At 45.5% G+C, this 22390-nt stretch overlaps 1 protein-coding gene and 1 long non-coding RNA gene across 30 annotated transcripts in view; one reads left to right on the forward strand and one right to left on the reverse strand.

Moving 5' to 3' along the window:
* KMT2C (lysine methyltransferase 2C) overlaps positions 1-15005 on the reverse strand; it is a 275535-nt gene extending 260530 nt beyond the window's left edge. For 11 of the 29 annotated variants that reach the window (XM_082473744.1, XM_082473738.1, XM_082473720.1 and 8 more), the window contains exon 1: positions 13816-14185. In XM_082473744.1, the coding sequence (XP_082329870.1) occupies positions 13816-13976 (161 nt within the window). In that variant the 5' untranslated portion in view covers positions 13977-14185. Of the gene's footprint in view, positions 1-12868; positions 13518-13815; positions 14191-14827; positions 14898-14935 lie in introns of those variants that run through there. The other 18 variants (XM_082473739.1, XM_082473732.1, XM_082473722.1 and 15 more) reach the window with 5 other exon arrangements.
* Positions 15006-15852: 847 nt separating this feature from the next.
* Positions 15853-21262, forward strand: LOC309666406. The gene is made up of 2 exons (XR_014267083.1): positions 15853-15961; positions 20901-21262. It is a non-coding gene; the product is annotated as an uncharacterized lncRNA (long non-coding RNA).
* Positions 21263-22390: the final 1128 nt, after the last annotated feature.

The raw sequence follows: 22390 nt of genomic DNA on the forward strand, positions 1-22390 counted from the left end.
TGGGCCCGTGAGCCACAACTACTGAGCCTGCGCATCTGGAGCCTGTGCTCCGCAATAAGAGAGGCCACGACAGTGAAAGGCCTGCGCACCGCGATGAAGAGTGGCCCCCACTTGCCACAACTAGAGAAAGCCCTCGCACAGAAATGAAGACCCAGCACAGCCATAAATAAATAAATTAAAAAAAAAATTAAAAAAAAAAAAAAAAAAAAAGAGTTTAGTATTTCTCTACATCATCCCCAGCTCCAGCTTTAAGAATGTTCTGCACAAAGTTGGGACTCATGTCTATTAGCACCCTTTTTTAAGTATTAGGATATTTTTTTAAAGGACTAGAAAATGGTCTAAAGGTTAGCAGAAGAGTCAGATATTTTCTATCTATTGATTTATTTATTTTTATTTTTGGCTGTGTCGGGTCTTCATTACTGTGTGCGGGCTTTCTCTAGTTGCGGTGCGCGGGGGGCTACTCTTTGTTGCGGTGCGCGGGCTTTTCATCGTGGTGCCTTCTCTTGTTGTGGAGCACAGGCTTCAGTAGTTGTGGCTCACAGGCTCTAGAGCGCAGGCTCAGTAGTTGTAGCGCACGGGCTTAGTTGCTCCATGGCATGTGGGATCTTCCCAGACCAGGGATCGAACCCGTGTCCCCTGCACTGGCAGGTGGATTCTTAACCACAAGCCACCAGGGAAGTCCCAGAGTCAGATATTTTCAATGAAAAGATTTTAAAAACTGAAGTAACTGCACATTAAAAAAGCCAAGGTGTACAGGGGTGGTATATAAATGGCAGCATGCTAATACTCCCTTATTTACCCAAAATAATTACTTCTACTACTTCCTCTCCCTGCAGAGGCTGAAAACCAGGGACTCGGGGTTCGACAAAGCACTACAAGCAGTCACTACCAATCAATTATGAAATCTATCCGCCAACCCAAGTGGTTCAATGTCATTGTTCTCATACACCAGAAAGCCTAGGCCTATGGAGACAGGTTGCTCAACCTGGTGGAGACTGTTGCCCGCTTCTGCAATGTCCATCCCCACCCTTGGTAACAAGGCTCTAAATCTATTCTAGTGGTGGTCACTTTGCAATGTACAGAAATACTGAATCACTATGTTGTAAACCAGGAACATAGTGTTGTAATTCAATTATATTTCAAAAACAAACTCATAGAAAAAGAGATCAGATTTGTGGTTATCAGAGGAAGGGGTGGGGGAGGGGAACTGGACAAAGGTGGTCAGAAGGTACAAACTTCCAGTTATAAATAAGTGGGACTTCCCTGGTGGTCCAGTGGTTAAGAATCCACCTTCCAACGCAGGGGACGCGGGTTCGATCCCTGGTCGGGGAACTAAGATCCCACATGCCACGGGGCAACTAAGCCCACGCGCACGCCGCAACTACTGAATCCACATGCTCTGGAGTCTGCGCACCACAACTAGAGAAGCCCACACGCCGCAGTGAAGACCCAGCGCAGCCAAAAAAAAAAAAAAAAAGATAAATAAGTGCTAGGGATGTAATGTACAACATGATTAATATAATTAACACTGCTACATGTTATATATGAAAATTACTAAGAGAGTAAATCCTAAGGGTTCCTATCACAAAAAAAAAAAATTTTTTTCTTTTTCTTTTCCTTTGTATCTGTATGAGATGATGGATCTCACTAAACTTATTATCGTGGTAATTATTTCACAATTTATATAAGTCAAATTGTTATGCTGCACATCTTAAAACTATACAGTGCTGTATGTCAATTAAATCGCAATACAACTGGAAGAGAAATAAACAGATCTATCCTAGGCAGGAACGTACTCAGCTAAAGGACTACATTCCCAGCCTCCTCTTCAGTTACATGTAGCCATATGACACAAGCTGAAGCATATGGTACATCTTAGAAGGATGTTTTAAACAGAAGAATTGTGCCCTTGGTCTACTCTTCCTCCACCCTACTTCATGGAACGTGGATGGAATGACTAGTGCTCTAGTAACTACTGTGGAATCTGAGGGCAAAACCCGCATCCCAGAAATGTCTGAGCTGTGAGATAAAAGGAGCTAAGTCCCTGATGATTTTGCAGTGCAGAGGCACAATACCAGCCCTAGCGCCTCCCTTCAGACTTTGACGTGAGAGAAATAAACACTCCCATTCAAGTCACTATTATTTAGGGGTTTTCTATCACAAAAAGACAAACCTAATCCAGGCTTAGGAATAGAACCCAAGTATTCTGACAGAGTTCATGACACTTCAAATATATATATACACACATATATATGAAATCTCTGTGTAAGTCAAAAAAGTAAAATCATACTTTTGAAGGCTGATGTTCTTAATTATTTTATCTTTCCATTATACATTATCTAATTACAGTCCAGGGAGTTCCCTGGTGGCCTAGTGGTTAGGATTCCAGGCTTTCACTGCCGCCGCTCAGGTTTGATCCCTGGTCTGCGAACTGAGATCCCACAAGCCACGTGGTGTGGCCAAAAAAAAAAAAAATTAGTCGAATCTACACTGTGGCAACTATATTTTTAAATACCATTTAAATACCCCAATAATAAAAATCCATCTCTACTTCAAAATACCCTAGAGAAATGAGGGCCAGAGGGTAGGGGACAACCTCACCTAACCTATCTCAGTAAAAGAAGTTGGAAAACAATAATGATTTTTATCATTTGCATCTCAAATATTTTTTATTCTTAGAGTGTCTTAATTCACAAAATCATCTGCTTCCATCCTATATTGCTATATAACAAATCACCACCAAATCTAACAGATTAAAACCACCACCGTTTTATTTACTCATAATTTTGCAGCCTGGGCTGGGCTCAGCTGCCTGGTTCCTCTGCTCGTCTCAGTGGTGGTCAGTCTGTGGCCGTAATTCCATGAGCAAGTTGATTAGGGGCCAGACTCAGCTGGGATACTAGGATTGTTGGGCATTTCTCTTCCCACGTAGTCTCAGAATCCCCCCCTCTCTGCATGGTCTCTCCACCAAGGTACAACCTAGCTTCTTGCATGGTAACAGTGCTCCAAGAAGGCAAAAGTGGAAGTTCCAGGCCTTCTTAAAACTTAAGCCACAAACTAGCATAATGTCATTTTTGCTGCATTCCAATGAATCACAGGGCTCACCAAGATACATGGGGAGCTGACTATACAACAGCATGAATGCCAGTAGGCTTCACTGGGGGTCACCAATATTACAGACTACCTTCTCCCCACTTACTTACTGAACAGGTTAACACCCTAACGTATGACCTCTAGCATGCTATAATCTCTCTGGGGCTCAACTGTCTGTAAAATAAGGAGTTAGACTAAATGTTCTTGGAATTCTCATCTAGTTTTAATATTCTATAACTCTCTTAAATACATAAGTCTAACATTAGAAAACCTTGGCCGGGATTTCCATGGTGGCCCAGTGGTTAAGAGCCTGCCTTCCAACGCAGGGGATGCGGGCTTAATCCCTGGTCAGGGAACTGAGATCCCACATGCCATAGGGCAACTAAGCCCGTGCGCTCTAGAGCCCGCGCGCCACAACTACTAAGCCCGCATGCCACAACTACTGAGTCTGTGTGCTGTAACTACTAAACCCGCATGCTACAACTAAAGAGAAGCCTGCATGCCGCAACAAAAGATTACGCATGCCGCAACGAAGATCCCGCATGCCACAACTAAGACCCGATGCAGCCAAATAAATATTTTTAAAAATTAAAAAAAAAAAAATTTGGCCATGCTAATAACCAAATGCTTCAACCCTAGTAGAACAATTCATTGATGAGAGGTTTAAGATAAAGAATATGGTTATTCTTTAATATGTTTCATATTGTTATTTCATATGCAACTGGGTGCTTACCCCAACACATGTGCATGTCATTAGGATCCCCAAAATCAGGAAATCAAGAAAGTTTTTTTTGCTAGGCTCCACTAGAGGATGACATTAAGAACAAAACCACACAAACTTCACTATGACCATCAACTATGTTGCTTCTAATGTAAATGGGAAACACTGAGATATAAAGATTAAAAGTGATCCAGTATAGGGCTTCCCTGGTAGTGCAGTGGTTAAGAGCCCACCTGCCAATGCAGGGGACATGGGTTCGAGCCCTGGTCCGGGAGGATCCCACACGCTGCGGAGCAACTAAGCCCGTATGCCACGACTACTAAGCCTGCGCTCTAGAGCCCGTGAGCCACAACCACTGAAGCCCACACGCCTAGAGCCCGTGTGCTCCGCAACAAGAGAAGCCACCGCAATGAGAAGCCTGCGCACCACAACGAAGAGTAGCCCCCCACTCGCCACAAGTAGAGAAAGCCTGCACGCAGCAACGAAGACCCAATGCAGCCAAAAGTAAATAAATAAAATAAATAAATTTATTTTTTTAAAAAGTGACCCAGTATAAAAAAACATAAAAAATCATTTTAAAACCACCTAATAATACATCTCATTTAGGGAGACCTACTAAGAAAGCCATGGTCAGCAGAGGTGTAATATAAAAAGACCACTATGACAACATACACAAGTTTGGGTAATAAAAAAAAACTTTAATGATTTTGTAATAACATTACTACACATACAGCTTCTAGGGAACTCTCTTGGTTGTTTTTCATGTGTTATTCATAAGAAGAAACATTCTATAGAGACTTCTGCTGACTTAGCTTTTTTATCTTTCTCTCTGTATTAGGGACAGCTGTGCAGAAAGGAGATCTTTATGCCCTCACCCCCCACCGTAAGTACTACATTATTCTATACCGTGGTGTTTCTGGAGTGAGTTGGGCACCTCATCACATGTCAGCCAATAACATTCTATAATGTCAGAATAAGACGTGAAGATAACTGACAATAGCAGCAGTAATAGTAATAGCAAATTCTCATCATACCGCCTCGTAATAGCATTTAGTTTGTGCCAGACATGGTCTAAATTCTACACATATATAAATTCACAACAACCTCAACTAGATGTGCTAGTGTGACCACTCTGCAGATGAGGCAACCAAGGCACAAAAAGTTAAGTCACCTCCCAAGGTCAAATGTAGTTAGTAAGTAGTAGAACCCAGATTTGAATTCAGGTAATCGTGGCTCCGGAATCAGTGATGTCCCTAGAACTTAAGTTTTCTCATTTGTAAAACAAGATTATGGCTTTAAATTTATTGGCTTTTTAAAAGTTGCATAGATCTACATATGAAAGTACACGTACATTTATTAGGTATCCTTCCAAATCATTTTCTATGACAAAATATATACATAGTTTGGATCTGTATGTTTTTTACAAAACAGAGTTAGTACTAAACTCACTGCTTTGTAACTCTCAGAAATTTTTTCCTCAAGTCAACAAATGTATCACAGATATTCTCCCACTTCGGTACCCACAGGTCTACCTCTCTGTCCTGATAAGAACTACATGGTATATGAGCCTGCAATCCCACTCCTAGGCATATATCCGGAGAAAACTCTGATTTGAAAAGATACATGCACCCCAATGCTCACAGCAGCACTATTTACAATAGCCAAAACACTGAAGTAACCGAAATGTCTATCAACAAATGAGTGGATAAAGAAGATGTGGTATATATACACAATGACTACTACTCAGCCATAAAAAAAGAACGAAATAATGCCATTTGCAGCAACATGGATGGACCCAGAGATGATCATACTGAGTGAAGTAAGACAGACAGAGAAAGACAAATATATCACTTACATATAGAATCTAAAAAAATAATACAAATGAATTTATTTACAAAACAAGTTAACACAACATTGTAAATTAACTATACTTCAATTTAAAATAGACTCACAGACAAAGAAAACAAATTTATGGTTAGGATAGCAGGGGTGTGGGGGAGTGGATGATAAATTAGGGGTTTGGGATTAACATGTACACACTACCATGTATAAAACAGATAAACAACAAGGACCTACTGTATAGCACAGGGAACTCTACTCAATATCTTATAATAACCTATAATGAAAAAGAATCTGAAAAAGAATACATACACACACACACATAACTGAATCACTTTGCTGTAGACCTGAAAGTATTTGTAAATTAACTATACCTCAATTTAGGACTTCCCTGGTGGCACAGTGGTTAAGAATCCACCTGCCAATGCAGGGGACACGGGTTCGAGCCCTGGTCCGGGAAGATCCCACATGCCACGGAGCAACTAAGCCTGTGCACCGCAACTACTGAGCCTGTGCTCTCAAGCCAGCAAGCCACAACTACTGAGCCCGCGTGCCACAACTACTGCAGCCCTCGCGCCTAGAGCCCGCTCACCGCAACAAGAGAAGTCACCGCAATGAGAAGCCCGGGCACCGCAACCAAGAGTGGCCCCCGCTCGCCACAACTAGAGAAAGCCTGTGCACAGCAACAAAGACCCAACACAACTAAAAATAAATTAATTAATTAATTATTTAAAAAAATAAAGCTATAAAAGACAGGCTGAAAAAAAAAAACTATACCTCAACTTAAAAGAAAAACTGGGGCTTCCCTGGTGGTGCAGTGGTTGAGAATCCGCCTGCCAATGCAGGGGACACGGGTTCGAGCCCTGGTCTGGGGAAGATCCCACATGCCGCGGAGCAACTGGGCCCATGAGCCACAACTACTGAGCCTGCACGTCTGGAGCCTGTGCTCCGCAACAAGAGAGGCCGCGATAGTGAGAGGCCCGCGCACCGCGATGAAGAGTGGCCCCCACTTGCCGCAACTAGAAAAAGCCTTCACACAGAAACGAAGACCCAACACAGCCATAAATAAATAAATAAATAAAAATTAAAAAAAAAAAAGTGCATTTAAAAAAAAAAGAAAAACTGTTAAAAAAAAAACAACAAAACTACATGGTAGTCCACTGATGGGTATTTTGTTCTTGCCAGTTTTTCTCTACTAGTTTTCTACCTTTCTCTGTTGCCATGAGCATGTTTCTCATCTTTACGGGCTTTCTTGACCCTTTTTCGCCCATCTCCTAAGGGTAAGTAAGCATCCTAATCCTTTTACTACTTTCCACACATTCTCCATATTGTCAGTGATTTCAAGTAAATCACATTTATCCTAATCTAGCTCCTAAACTCTTCTCCCAAACCCCCAAATACTCCCAGACATTTCTATCTTGTAGACAGCTATGCCAGAAACTCAAAATTTTTCCTCTGCATTGACTGAAATCTCTCTTCCCTTCCATTCACACTACCAACAATCTACCCTCTGCCGTGATCACCTCACACCAGGACTATGCAACATCCTGTATCTCTGCCTCCATGTAACTCCTCTCTTCATATCATGACCAGGATGTTTTTCCTAAAACAGTCATCATCAAATCATCCAGTATCAGAGTACCTACATTCAACTGTATAAGATGGACACAGAACACAAAATAATATAACAGCATTCTTGTCCTCAGGAAGACTGCAAGTATCTTCTTATAAAACTTTAATTTAAAAAATAAAGTAACCTAGGCATAAAGCAGAGGCTGAAGACGTGTAGTCCACTCGTGGTCCACAGATTAAACCTAGCCCACAAGGTGTAGTTCCAAATTGTGTTTTAGTTATTAATTAATAGAAAATACTTAAAAATCACGAGCTTTCACATTCAAATCCAAGTTTTGAGCCTTTGTTGAAAAACCAGAGTATCTGGAAACGTCTCACTGTCTCATTTGGCAGCCATCAGCCAGAATTATCTATCAGTTTCTCCTAAGCAAGGTATAAAGACTCCTGGGACTCTTCAGGCTGTTTTGACTCACCATTTTCTCCCCAACCCAAGGCCTTAAAAATGTCAGCTGTCATTCAGGAGCTTACAAGCTGCATGCAACTCATTTACATTACCTACTTGGTCACTGGGAACAGTTTATAACCCGTGGACTCTCGTCAGCCTGGTGTTCAATGGCCATCACAGGGCGGCCCCAACCCCTGCCTTAAACCTCTGTGCTGGTCACCCCACCCCCCCACCAAGAAAACATCTTTTCCACTTCCCTCAATAACTGTATTCACTCTGCTACCCCAAACACCTTCTCACTTTCTTCTCACTCGATCTGGCTAAATCCTGTCAACCCTTCAAGGTATAATTGATGTACTGCTTCCTCCAAATCTCTGGGGACCCTTCTTGGCCACAGTGAACCTTCTTCCAGAGCGGAGTGTCCATCCCAGCATATATTTAACACTTTTATGCTCTCTGAATAACAGTGCCAAATGAAAGATCTAAAAAGTTACAGGAAAGTATTTCTCAGACTTAAACAGTTGCAGCGTTTGTGCATCATACATACTTACTGTCATCACAACATTAATAGCAGGAGCAAAGTCAAACAATCTTCCTGTCTTTTACAGGAGGCTTTTTCTAGAGAAAGTGCAAAAAGAGCTGTGTCATTCCTGCTTCTCTTGTGTTAAGTCCTTGAATTCTGCAAACAGACTGACACTTCCAACTACAAATTCAAGATTCATCTTTGTACTAGATTTTCACACTAACCACAGGCATACATTTATGGGGAGGGGAGGGGAGGGCAGGGGATTTTCCCTATTTCACTCCATAACCTTTGAACTTATACCGCCAAGCAGTTCTGAAAATAGCCACTGTAGCACAAACATGATAAAGTGTTAAAGGAGGAAGGGATTAATCATCTTGTTGAAATTAAAAGATGCGCCAAAACAATTAAAAAAAAAAAAAAAGGACACGATCGAACCTGTGTCCCCTGCATTGGCAGGTGTATTCTTAACCACTGTGCCACCAGGGAAGTCCCTTATCAGTTAATTCTACCATGACAGATTTGTAGTCACTGCGGGGTGACAAGACACACTGCTCTAACTCTCCCCTTCTCCCCCACCTTTCTGCAAAACTGCATGTTATTCCCCAGGCCACAGTCATATTTCCTCTGGGCAGGTAGTGATTGTATTGTAACCTTGTATTCTAGGGCACTTATGGTTATGACGGAGGGGCTTCCATGAAACTTCACTGATCTTCCAAAGTGTAAATAGTCAGTTTTTAGTTATGGAGAGCTTTAAATACTCTCTCTCTGCTCTCACCTGGTGGGGAGGTGTGTGAAACCCTTGATAGGATTTGATACAGTTTTTAATCTATGAGACATCTGGACTGAACATACTTTTTATTTTATTCTTTGTTTTTGTTTTTTTATGGCCGTGCCCCACAGCATATGAGATCTAAGTTCTCTGACCAGGGATCGAGCCCACGCCCCCTGAATTGGAAGCATGGAGTCTTAACCACTGGACCGCTAGGGAAGTCCCTGAACATAATTTTTAGCTGATACTGAATAAACTTTCCAATAAGTGTGTGTGTGTGTGTGTTAATTAATTTATTAAAAAAAGAATTAACTGGTAATAGGAAAATGTACTAAACCCCTATTTTCAAAATGAGAAAATAAACTGTTGTGATACAGTTAAATTTACATGGAGGGCTTCCCTGGTGGTGCAGTGGTTGAGAGTCTGCCTGCCAATGCGGGGGACACGGGTTCGAGCCCTGGTCTGGGAGGATCCCACATCCCACGGAGCAACTAGGCCCGTGAGCCGCAATTACTGAGCCTGCGCGTCTGGAGCCTATGCTCCGCAACGAGAGAGGCCACGACGGTGAGAGGCCCGCGCACCGCGATGAAGAGTGGCCCCTGCTCGCCGCGGCTGGGGAAAGCCTTCGCACAGAAACGAGGACCCAACACAGCCAAAAATAAATAAATAAATCAAATTAAAAAAAAAAAAGAATAAAGATGTTAATCTGAGATCACAAAACGATCTTTAAAAAAAAAAAAAATTTACATGGAAATCCATGTTTATCAGATAGCTTACATATTAATAACCATATTATACCAAATATAATTTGTATTTTACACTAAAAATATCATATTCTCAAAGACTAGAGAGTCCATGGAAAAGACCAACAACAGGACAAAAGCAAACTACAATGAGGCCACCTGACAGATAAGAGAGGCTGCCATTCCAGGACCAGCTTTTCAGGTAAATTAAAACATTTCAGTGCCCATTAAATGCTAGAGACCAGTAACTACTGAAAATTTCCCTGTATCTAATTTCTTGAAAAATAAGAAGAATATAATAAAAATTACAAATTTGCATCATCTCAAAAAGCACAAATAATAGTGATGTCTCAACTATAAACTTGTTTTATGAAACTGCGTGTATTATACTGCAATACAGTTTTTTTGTTTGTTTCACTGATTTCAAGTTGACAGCTATGGAAATGAGAGGTTTGGGGGGTGGGGGAGGGGAATGCTTACAAATATAGAACAGCAATAGTCCCCTGCAGCAGAGCCATTTTTTGCTGGTCCCTTGTATGACATCACTGGTTGTACCTAATTTTTTCTACAGTAATGCTCAAGGTGACTTTTTTTTTTTTAATAAGCTTATTTATTTATTTAGGCTGCACTGAATCTTCGTTGCTGCGCGCGGGCTTTCTCTAGTTGCGGCGAGCTGGCTTCTCATTGCGGTGGCTTCTCTTGTTGCGGAGCACGGGCTCTAGGCGTGCAGGCTCAGTAGTTGTGGCACGCAGGCTCAGTAGTTGTGGCGCACGGGCTTAGCTGCTCTGCGGCATGTGGGATCTTCCCGGACCAGGGCTCGAACCCGTGTCCCTTGCATTGGCAGGCAGATTCTTAACCACTGCGCCAACTCAGAAAAATCCCTCGACTTTCTAATAACAGTAATTGACCTCTGAAAAGAAAGTGGTTCAGGGTATCAAGAGTTGATTCAGAGAGATTCAAGGGTAGCGCCCCAGAGACCCTATCCCCACCACCTGCCGCTTCTTAGCCATCCCCACACCACCCAGCCTGGACATAAACTTTGTTCACGTGGTAAGAAATATGGCAGAATCTCCGCTTGGCTTCCCAACTTAGTAATGTGGGTGTATATTCTAAGGAGGAAAAGATAAAAACAAAGTTTCAGGAAGGGTTTCCTTCACCTGAATAGAAAAATAACTCCAGCCTCTGGTACGTGCGTGCCTGCCCTGCAGCGGGAGCTTCTGCACCAACGGGAAGACTTGCACCTCTGATAAAGACTAAGTAATAGGCAGTCCTTACCGTGCAAGAGAACTTTTAGACATGTGCCAATTTCACTGTTCCACTTGATATTTCCCTATTTACTTACCTATGCTTCAAACTCTGCCTCTAAGATTAAGACCTTCAGTGCAAAATTCTTGATTTTAGGTTGTAAATATAATTTTAAAGTAATAATAGTTAATGTAAAACCAATAACCACATATGCTTTTCACATGTGATAATACACAAAAATTATCTAACACTATAAAACAAGAAAATGCTTAATTTTTACCTAATTACTAAAAACTCAAACATTTAAACTCAAAGAATGTGTAGTTACTAGTCCATAGTTATCTTTTTTTTTTTAATCCGAAAACAAATACACCACCTACTTTAAAAAAATAGTGTCATAAGGCATCTGCTCTAGGGTAAAGCAACCCACTTACCGACCATCTAAATAAGACAATTTAAACACCTTTATCTCCACTGCATTCCACAAAGATATTAATTTTCATTTCTGACGTATCTGCAATTCCACATAATTTTAACACTTACAAACCTAATTTACATTTATTACACATCAGTTTCACTTTCAGGGTCTGCACTACCCAGCTAACTATAGGGTCTTTTCTGCATGTATCTTAATACAGTGCAGAGATACACAATTGAAAACCCCTCTCTTTGCTTTCCATTTCAGATATTAGTTTCCATTTACATGTTTCTAAAACGACTGGAGATTCCATTTCCTTCAAAAGACACACCTAGTTTTAAAGAATTCACTAACAAGTTTGGAACGATCAAAGTTACCACTAGACTTAATTACCTATAAGGAATGCTGTACCAGTTTTCAAATCTAAAAAACTCTTATGACTTAGAACTGTTCCAAACATTTTCCAAAGTGTTGAGGGTTTTTTTACTGTTATATTAGTGTCATTCTATAGAAAGGTTTTAACTTCTCAAAGGGCTACCTTTTTCCCACTCATAAGAAGTAAAAATTAAAATAATAAAGTGACAATACCCTAAACCAACCTTTCTTCTGGTGCACCCAGGAGTTGCACTAATACAAATGAGCTCACTGCAATCTCAGGGGAAGTGTGCACACTCACACAAACACACACTTGGATGTGTAGGGGTGAGGAGCACAACATAGATAGGTCTACTCTTTCTAAAGTAAGAATTTAAAAGCAAATCTAACACGTTATAATCCCAAATTAATGTTCAGAAAGAAACCAAGAAATAGTGAAAATGGGAAGCAATCAAGTTAAAACCCTACTATGGCTTCGTATGCGTTCCTTTAAAAGATACCAAAAAAGTGGCAAAGAAGTTTAAAATTACTTAAAACTGCACCTTCCTTCTCGAAATTTCAGTTAATACAGGAGTAACAATGGCATTTTATACCAGACATTACAACGCAAGTGGTATAATAAACCCCAACTTTGTATCACAAAGAAACTAATGTAATAATGTATACATCCTGTACTTGTTTCCCTCACGATTTGTCATAGCTAGGTAAGAGCTGGCAATAAAATATGGAGGGCAAGTCGAAGGCCCTGAATCATGTTCATAGTAAAAGAATAGCAAAGCGAAAAAGAGCACGTCCAGTGCAGAGCTTCACGGGTTTCCCACAACCCTGTTCTCTGCCTTGCGTTAACGCTATTTTTACTATGTATCACCAAACGTAACAATGCTATTACTAAACGAATGCACCCCATCAAAAGAAGAAAAAACAACAACAAGAAAAAACCAGACTATCCGTAAGTATGCTGCTTTCCTCGGCGTCCCGGTGCACCCTTCCACTACCCCCAGTTCCCTTAGACGACCATATAATGAAATGAGTAAGCAATACACGCCTTCCTACAACTCCGAAAGACGGCCACAGACCTTCCACAGCAGCAGCCTCAAGAGCCACGAGCGCTCAGCGACTCACCGGCACTGAAGCGGGCTTCTGGATCCACAGGCAAAGTTGTCCTATAACCATTTTGTAGAAAGACATTTCTAACCAGCGAATGGCCGGAGGCGCACAGCCCTAGTGCCTGCTCAAAAGCACACGAGAGCGACTCCTGCCCCAGTAACAGCCGCGAGTGGCTACTCCGATAGAAGTTCGGCCACATTTACATCCGTCTGGACCCGAACGAACGTGCTCCTCGCGATCGGCCTGCGGTGGCAGCGACGTTTCCAAAACTTGCTGCACGCCGTCCCCTACGCGGAGCGACCGCACAGACTAGTGCTCTCGGCGCTGGGCAGTGCGGGGCCCGGCTGGGGGAGGGGAGGGGAAGCGGTCGGAGCACTTCCTAATATATCATTAAAGCACGAAAGCAGAGGTTTGGGAGCGAGAAAAGTTAAAGGAGCGACCGGCTGACAAAGAAAAGCAGCTCCGGCTGCGTCCGTTTCCTGCTCCCCCGCCCAACCGGGCCGGGGGACCACCTGGCCGCGGCGTTTTGACAGCTCGGCGAGCGTCCCGGAGCCGAGCGCCTGGGAGCCGAGCGGGAGCCCGTCCGGCGACTACCCAGCTGTGCTCCGGGCTCGTTTGCTAAACGACCCAGCGAGGCCCAGGGGCATCGACGAGAAATTTCTCAAGAGAAGCCCCGGAACACACGGCGCCGGGGCCAAACTAAAAAGTAAAGTGTGGTGGCGGCGCGAGCCGTCGGACCCGGGCCGGCGGAGGGAAGTGCGGGCGGCCGCGGGAGGCCGGGCGCCGGCGCGGGGCGCGGGGCGGGCGCCCCGGGCCGGAGCCGCGCGGCCCGCGCGGGCCCCACCCCCACCCCGCGGGGGCGGCCGGGGGCGCGCGGGGGCGGCGGGGCCGGGCGCGCCGGTGACAGCTCCGGGCCGGCGCCGCGGCTGGCTCCCGGCCTGGCTCCCTCACACTCAACTTACTTCTTTCTGGCTCTCTGGAAAGGGGAAGCGCCATCTTTGCGAGGCCGGCCCCGAGGTCTTTTGTCTGCGGCTGCGGGGCTCGGGGCCGGGGCTCCGGGCTCCTCGGGGGGGGGTGGCGGCGGCTGCGGCTGCTCCGCGCTCTTGTCCTCCTCCGACGACATCCTAGTCACCAGGAAAGACACATGGATCCCGGTCCTCCTCCTGGGGGGCTCCTCCCGCCGCCGCCGCCGCCGCCACCGCGGCCGCCGCCGCCGCTGCTGCTCGGGTTCCTCCTCCCCGGCTCAGCCTCTCGCATTTCCCGCAGCCCCGGGAGCAGCAGCAGGTACCGGGAGAGGCGGCAACATGGAGCGAGCAGGACACGCACTCACACACATACGCGCGAGCGCGCGCACCTCGGCGCGCAGGGGCCGGGCGGGGGGCGGCGGGCGGGGCGGGCGGCCGGGAGGGAGGGGCCGGACCGGGGCGGGGAGGTGCGGGCGGGGCGGGCTTCGGGCGGTGCGGGTGTGGGTGCGGGCGTGGGTGCGGGGCGGGGGCGGGGGCGGGGGCGGGGGCGGGGCGGGCGGCGCCGGGCGGGGCGGGGCGGGGCGGGGCGGGGCTACTGAGGGGGCACGAAGGGCGCCGGCCCCGGGGGTCTACGCCCGCGCCCCTCCCCCAGGCCGCCCGCGGCGAGGAGGAGAAAGGGGCCGCGGCGCGGGGAGCGGCGGGACGGCGGCGGGCGGGCGGGCGGGCGGGCGGGCGGGCGGGGGTCGCGCCCCCCGCCGGTTGCCCCTCCCCCGCGCGGGCCGCGTCAGGCCGGGCGGCGGCGGCGGCGAAGTTTTGACAGCTGCTCCAGTTGTTGTGGTGGGTTCCGGGCTGTGCGAGCGCCGGCCCCTCAGCGCCCGCGCCAGCCCTCCGGGCAGGGGAGGAGGAAGTTTTGCGGGTGTGCGTGTACCACACACAGACACACACACTCGACCGTGGCCGTCGCGCCAGGGCCGCGCCGGGTCTCCCAGAGCGCCCCCACACCACAGACCTCTCAAACTCGCCGCCGTCTCGCCCACACACGGCCGCCGCGACGCCCCCGCCCCCTCCCCCACTCCGCCGGCCCCGCCGCCCCCCGCTCGCCGCCGCTGCCACTCACGGGGCTCGCTCCGCGCATGCGCCGCCCGCGGACGCGCCGCCGCCGCTGACCTCACCGCCCCTCCCCCGCCCCCGCTCCCTCCTTTTCTGACGCGGCGGCCGGGCCGCGCCGCGACTCCAACTCCGGCTCCGGCTCGGGCTCCGGCTCCGGCTCGGGAGAGCGCCAAGCTGCGGATGAGCGAGTCCGGGATCAGGGTCCAGGGAGTGCGCGGAGGGAGAGCGAGGACGAGGCGGGCCGCTTCCGCGCTCCGCAGGCGCTCGGCCTCGGCGGACTGGCGGGCGGGTGCAGAGCTCGTCCCGCCCCGGCGCGCGGCGGGCCCGGGTCCCCCCCGCGCCCCGCGCCACCACTCCCACCCCCACCCCCGGCGGGGCGCGGGGACCGGCCGGAGGGGCTTCGCCGGGCGCACGTTCAGCGTTCGTTCGTTGTAATGCGCGTCGGTGGAGGAAAAGAAATGGAGTGCAACTTCGTTCTACTCCAATTCCAGGGATACTTTCGTTATTACAGCGTCGTTTTAAAAATGATCCGGAAAGGGTTTATAAAGCTGTCAGACAAAAAGAACGATGGCATTTTGAGGGATAAAGTGCTGAGAGACATAATGAACCAGTAAAACCCCGACAACTTGGTTTTAACGTTGGGTGTGTTGTGACGAAGAGACAAAAATGGAAAGACTTGTAAGCCACCTCTTACACTGCCTAAAAACGGTGAAGGAAATCTGGGGCTGCTAGGGTCCGAAATCTGACATGTGCGCTTAGGAAGGAAGGAAGGAGAGTTACAGGTGGGGAGTTCTGGGTTTCGTATTCTAACACGGACCAACACTTGGACAATGTACTCTTCTCTGATTTCCTTCCCATTCACTAGGGGAGTGAAAAACATAGATTTAAATTGGGAAAAACTATTACGACGCATCAACCATTTGTAAAAGGATTGGGGTAAACTATCATCTTACAGGCTTAGACTCTAGGCCGGACACCCCGGGCACTTTCTGATTATGATTTCTTTCCATCTTCACAACAGTTCTAGTGTAAGGTAAGAATAAAACGCGGTTTTTCCTGCTGTGTTGTTTGCCTTCCCTTCCCAATAGCCAGAATATAAACTCTGAATCGTGTATTTGTGTGTATTTGGGCAAACATGCACAGTTTCCAGAGCCTCTTCTGACTAAAGCATAGTTTCTTGAAAGGGCTGAAGTGAGGACCACAATAAGACAGTCGTTTGAATCCCTTCAAGGTTTAGTTCCTGCTGGCTTTTTCAAGCTTACTAAATTTAAAATTTGAGATTGGGGAGAACCTAGCTTGGTAAATGAAAACTATAAATTAAAAGTGTCTGACTATTATTATACATAGAAATACAACATATGCATGACTAATTTATGAAGTGATACATTTATGAAGATACATGTATGAAGTGATATATTTAAAGTTTATTACTCACCCTTTCTTTTTCATTTTCTGTACATTACACTAAATAAAGTATACTTTCAAAAATTGGATTATCGATCCAAATGTTTATCTGTGTTCAGTACTGAAATTAGAAGAGTCATTTCCAACTGTGTGTTTCATATGCACAAAATTCCACATCAGGACAGTTCACTTCAGTATACTTGTCAGCACTTGGGAGAATTTAAGGACCAGAATGTGCAAATTGCAAGTCACTCCTGCTGGAGACAAGTTCTTAAAGGAAACAGCTAGGGACTGGGAACAGAAAAGTGGGTAGAGTAAACGGAAGGGTAGAAATAGAAGTCTGTGCAGTGTTACTTCTGGAAAGATAAAAGATGATGAAGGTAAACCCAGCCTTAAACCTCCATTCCTTTGGCTACTGTGAGCAGACAAGTCGTCGGGAGCTGTTTTAAAGGATGGCTAGGAGGCTCACCAGCATGAAGTTATTGTGGGCAGAGCAAACAAAATATAACCCAGGATGCAGAGGAAGTATTCAAGGAATACTTATTCGACTTAAATAAAGGTCTTTCAAAGGTTTTTCCATCTCTGTCATTCAAATTACACAGCTCTGAGACCACAATGGCAAAAATCCAGGAGGCAGATAGCTGAGGTAGGTTCCTCAAAATTATAAAACCAGAAGTCAACGAGCATCTGGAAGGACCAAGTGCAAAAAAAAAAAAAAAAAGAATGCCTACTTTCTAATAAGTACACGTTAAACAGGCACTTTAAAAATATGGTAGACATGCACCAAAGTGTTAGCAGCAATCATCTCTAAAGGGTTGGATTACAAGGGACTTTCACTTTCTATAATGCATTTTTCTATAATACATCAATCTTTCAGAGCACATGTAGTATAAACATAAACATATATTAAATGTTTAAAATGTGAGTGGGAGTAAGGGTTATCCGCAAAAAAGAAAAAGCAACATCTCATGAAACTGAGCAAAGGAGATTCTCAAAGTGTCTAGCATACAAATGACAGTGAATAAAAATTCATGGTACAGTAGACATTCTTACTAATTGAAGGCCTATAAAATGTCATTGATGTCTTTCTTGAGAGAGCAGTCTTTATCACTTTGTTTTAGTGAACGTGAAAGTATTTATAAGGCTTTTCCATAGATTCACTACTAAATGGTATCCCTCTCTTTGTTTTCCCATAAAGTCTTAAATTCCTCAGGGTTTTTTAGGAACCAAATTTTTACAGTTGTGTAAAAAGACCGCTCAGAACGTAAATGCTAGATCTTATAAGATTTGTGTTCATATTTTTACTGTTAAAGTTGCACTTTAACAAGTTGCAGTCATAGGCTATCATTTTTTGTCCTTTATTTTTCAGTCAAAATATTGTTTGTTTTTTTTAAAAATATATATATATTTTTTAAACTTTGGGTTTATTTATTTATTTATTTAGTTTTGGCTGTGTTGGGTCTTCGTTTCTGTGCGAGGGCTTTCTCCAGTTGCGGCAAGTGGGGGCCACTCTTCATCGCGGTGCGCGGGCCTCTCACCGTCGAGGCCTCTCCCGTTGCGGAGCACAGGCTTCAGACGCGCAGGCTCAGCAACTGTGGCTCACGGGCCCAGTTGCTCCGCGGCATGTGGGATCTTCCCAGACCAGGGCCCGAACCCATGTCCCCTGCATTGGCAGGCAGACTCTCAACCACTGCGCCACCAGGGAAGCCCCCAAGATATTGTTTTTAAAAGAATTTCAACCACTTAAAATTAGTTCATATTTAGTCCATAGTGCATTTTTAGTTTTATAAATTCATATTGCTTTACGTAAGTTATTTCAGTAATGCATACCATGTACCTGTGTGATAGAAAAATTAAAGGAAGAATCTGAGAAGGAAATAAGACAGTCATCTTCAAAAATAATTTGTGTACAAGAGTATGAGGCAGGCTTCCCCTGTGGCACAGTGGTTGAGAATCCGCCTGCCAATGCAGGGGACACGGGTTTGATCCCTGGTCCGGGAAGATCCCACATGCCGCGGAGCAACTAAGCTCGTGTGCCACAACTACTGAGCCTGTGCTCTAGAACCCGTGAGCCACAACTACTGAGCCTGCGTGCCGCAACTACTGAAGCCCACGCGCCTAGAGCCCGTGCTCCGCAACAAGAGAAGCCACTGCAATGAGAAGCCCGCGCACTGCAACGAAGAGTAGCCCCCGCTCGCCGCAACTAGAGAAAGCTCGCGTGCAGCAACAAGACCCAACGCAGCCAAAAATAAATAAATAAATAAAATAAGTTGAAAAAAAAAAAGAGTATGAGGCATATGTAAATGTTCCACAGCATGTTTTATAGAGACGTGAATCTTGCCCTCCAGGGTTCTGTACTTTAAACCTGGCACTACTGAACAAGATAAACACAAAAAAAGGCAATCAAGCAACTGAAAAATAAACATGGAAGAACATACAGGGACTTCCCTGGTGGCGTAGTGGTTGGGAGTCCACCTGCCAATGCAGGGGACACGGGTTCAATCCCTGGTCCGGGAGGATCCCACATGCCACGGAGCAACTGGGCCTGTGAGCTACAACTACTGAGCCTGCGCTCTAGAGCCCGTGAGCCACAACTCCTGAGCCCACACGCCTAGAGCCCGTGCTCTGCAACAAGAGAAGCCACCGCAATGAGAAGCCTGCGCACTGCAACGAAGAGTAGCCCCCGCTCGCTACAACTCGAGAAAGCCCGCGCGAAGCAACAAAGACCCAAGGCAGCCAAAAAAAAAAATTAAGAAAAACATACAAATAGAAAGATTAAATATTTACATCTACTGTGTAGAAGACCACAGTTTTCTAAAAAATGCCTCTGGGAGTTTGGGGGGAAGGGCAGGGGCGGGAGAAGGCAGCAGACACCCTAGAAAAATGGTACAGATGAACCTGTTTGCAGGGCAGAAATAGAGACACAGATGTAGAGAACAAACGTATGGACACCAAGGGGGGAAAGTGGCGTGGGGGTGGTGTGGGATGAATTGAGCAATTGGGATTGACATGTATACACTAATATGTATAAAATGGATAACTAATAAGAACCTGCTGTATAAAAAAAAATAAAATTCAAATGATAAAAAAATTTTTTAAATGCATCTGGGAGTTTGGGGGGAAGGGCAAGGGTGGGAGAAGGCAGCAGACAGCCCCCCTCTTCAGACACACACACACACACACACACACACACACACACACTCACTTCATTAGGTTCCTTCCTTCATTAATATACAAAGACTGCTGTATTGGGTTCCTATAGCTGCTGCAAAAAGCTACCCCCAACAGGCAGCTTAAAACAATAGAAATGTATTCCCTCACAGTCCTGGTGGCTAACAGTCCAAAATCAAGGTGTTGGCAGGGCTGGCCCCTCGTGGTGGGCTCTGGGGGAGAACCTGTCCCAGGCCTTGCTCAGCTTCAGATGGTCGCCCGCGTTCCCGGGCATTCCTGTGCTTGCAGGTGCATCCCCCCAGCCCGCCCCCACCATTACATGGCCACCTTCCCTGTGTGTCTATTCCTCACACACGATGTTCTCCCAGGATATGTGTGTGTGTGTGCGTGTGTGTGTGTGTGTGTGTGTGTGTCTTCTCTTCTTGTAAGGACACCAGCCATATTGGATTAATGGTCCACCCTACTCCAGTATGACCTCATCTTAATTAATTACATCCACAACAATCCTATTTCCAAATAAGGTCACACTCTGAGGTTCCAGGAAGGGTGTGAATATTGGGGGGCACTATTCAACCCAGTACAACCACCAAACCGTCTATATTGATGCCTACCCACCTTAGCAGATCAAAATTATGTCGTTAGAAATTTTTATATGCATTAACTGCATGCAAACTCTTCCTGGCACACACACACACACACACACACAAATTATTTACATTTATTTTACATCTAATCAATTTATCCAAAGAATAAATAAAATCAATGTGAATTTAACAACGACAGTGTCCACACAGTAAAAAAGTAAATTGAGATTCAGTAGCTCCTTGGTTAGTTTGATCTTTGTAGAGGTACCTCTACAAAATTTCAGTCCAAACTTTACCGTTTGCGGACTTCCCCAGCAGTCCAGTGGTTAAGACTCCACACTTCCACTGCAGGGGGCACGGGTTTGATCCCTGGTTGGGGAACTAAGATACTGCATGCCTTGCACAGCACGACCAAAACAAAAACAAAAACAAAATTTACTGTTTGGGGTGTTACGAACTGACTGCCTTTAAGGGTGCAAGGCAATGATTGGACCCTCACCTTCCCCTGTGCTGTGTAGTCAGTTAAGGGTTTCACGACAGAAAATTATCTACTTTTACAATGGAAATGGAACTTACAGTCCCATGAATCACCCTTCAGGTTGAATTCTAAATTGGCATGGCTCACTAGGTCCTGGAGAGTCCCTGCTACCCTCCAGCCAAAGTGCTCCTCTCCTTCCCACCACACCATGAGCTCCAGCCTTCGGGACTATTTCTGGTGTGCTACAAACCTCACCAGGCTGTCCCAACCCCTCCCACCCCGCCAGCCCTTTTCACCTGGCCAATTCTCACTTCTTGTTTTTTTTTCCCCTTCAGCTCTCTTTAGACTTCACCTCACCCTGACCACCGTTCTTCCCATGATGAAGGTTGTGTGTCCCCCTGGATGCTTCTACAACACCTGTGCTTTCCCCATCGCAGCTCTCATGCCCTGTGATGGACTGCCCACTTAACTGCATGTATCCCAGCCTAAGCCCACTGGAGACGACACCAGCTGTCTGCCTTATTCACCTTCTATCCCTATTACTCAGCAGTGGCTCAACAGAGTTGTTGAATAAGTGAAATAAATGGGAAAATATATGTTACTTTCAAGAAAAAGAGCTAAGATGATCCCTTACGGGAGGCTACTTGAAAAAAGTAACTAACTTTATAGACAAGGTATACATGAATACTTTGCTACATTTTGTGTTGATTGTTATATTTTACTTTTCTATAAGGGAACAGGCAAGTCCTCTTTGCCGCCTACAACCCACGTTTGTTATGTGACACTCCCCTCAGTGTTACTGGCTTTCAGAAGCCTGGACGTGGAGGATCACGCCTTTTCTAATGGAGTCTCTACAATCAAAAGAGGTCAAAATAGTTGTCCACAGGGAATTCCCTGGCGGTCCAGTGGTTAGGACTCTGCACTTCCACTGCAGGGGGCACAAGTTCGATCCCTGGTCGGGGAACTAAGATCCTGCATGCCGCAGGGCTCAGTCAAAAAAAAAAGTTGTCCACGGTCTTCAGACAACATAACATCTCCTTAGAAACATTTGTCAGCCAAGATAACATTATGGGGAAAATTATTACAGACAAGCATATACAATATGTATCATATAACTCACGTATGTAAAACTGTGTAAATCCACAACAAGCTATATAAGCATATGTGTGTAAAGTAATAATATTCATCAAAATATAAACAATGACTGTCTCTGGGCTGGGATTCCAAATGACATTTACTTTCTTTGTATTTTTTCCTTTTAAGTTGTATAATGAATGACTATCATTTTTACCAAAGCAATCAAGCTGTTTTGCAAAGAAAGAGTTTTTTCTCCAAATTTATCTTTTTTTTAAAAATAAGTTTATTTATTTTATTTATTTATTTTTGGCTGTGTTGGGTGTTCGTTGCTGTGCACGGCCTTTCTCTAGTTGTGGCAAGTGGGAGCTACTCTTCGTTGCGGTGTACGGGCTTCTCATTGCAGTGGCTTCTCTTGTTGCGGAGCACGGGCTCTAGGTGCACAGGCTTCAGTAGTTGTGGCTTGTGGGCTCTAGAGCACAGGCTCAGTAGTTGTGGCGCACGGGCTTGGTTGCTCCGCGGCATGTGGGATCTTCCCAGACCAGGGCTCGAACCCGTGTCCCCTGCATTGGCAGGTGGATTCTTAACCACTGCACCACCAGGGAAGCCCAAATTTAACTCCTTTTTAGCCTTAATTGTATTTAACTTTCACTGTGACGTTCTTTTCCTTTTCTTTCTTCTTGTCTGTGGAAATTTTAAAAATTTGATGGAACTCATGCCCCCTGCAGTGGGAGTGTGGAGTCTTAACCAC

The sequence above is a fragment of the Balaenoptera physalus genome, assembly GCF_965194825.1.
Source record: "Balaenoptera physalus genome assembly, chromosome: 8".
NCBI lineage: Eukaryota > Metazoa > Chordata > Mammalia > Artiodactyla > Balaenopteridae > Balaenoptera > Balaenoptera physalus.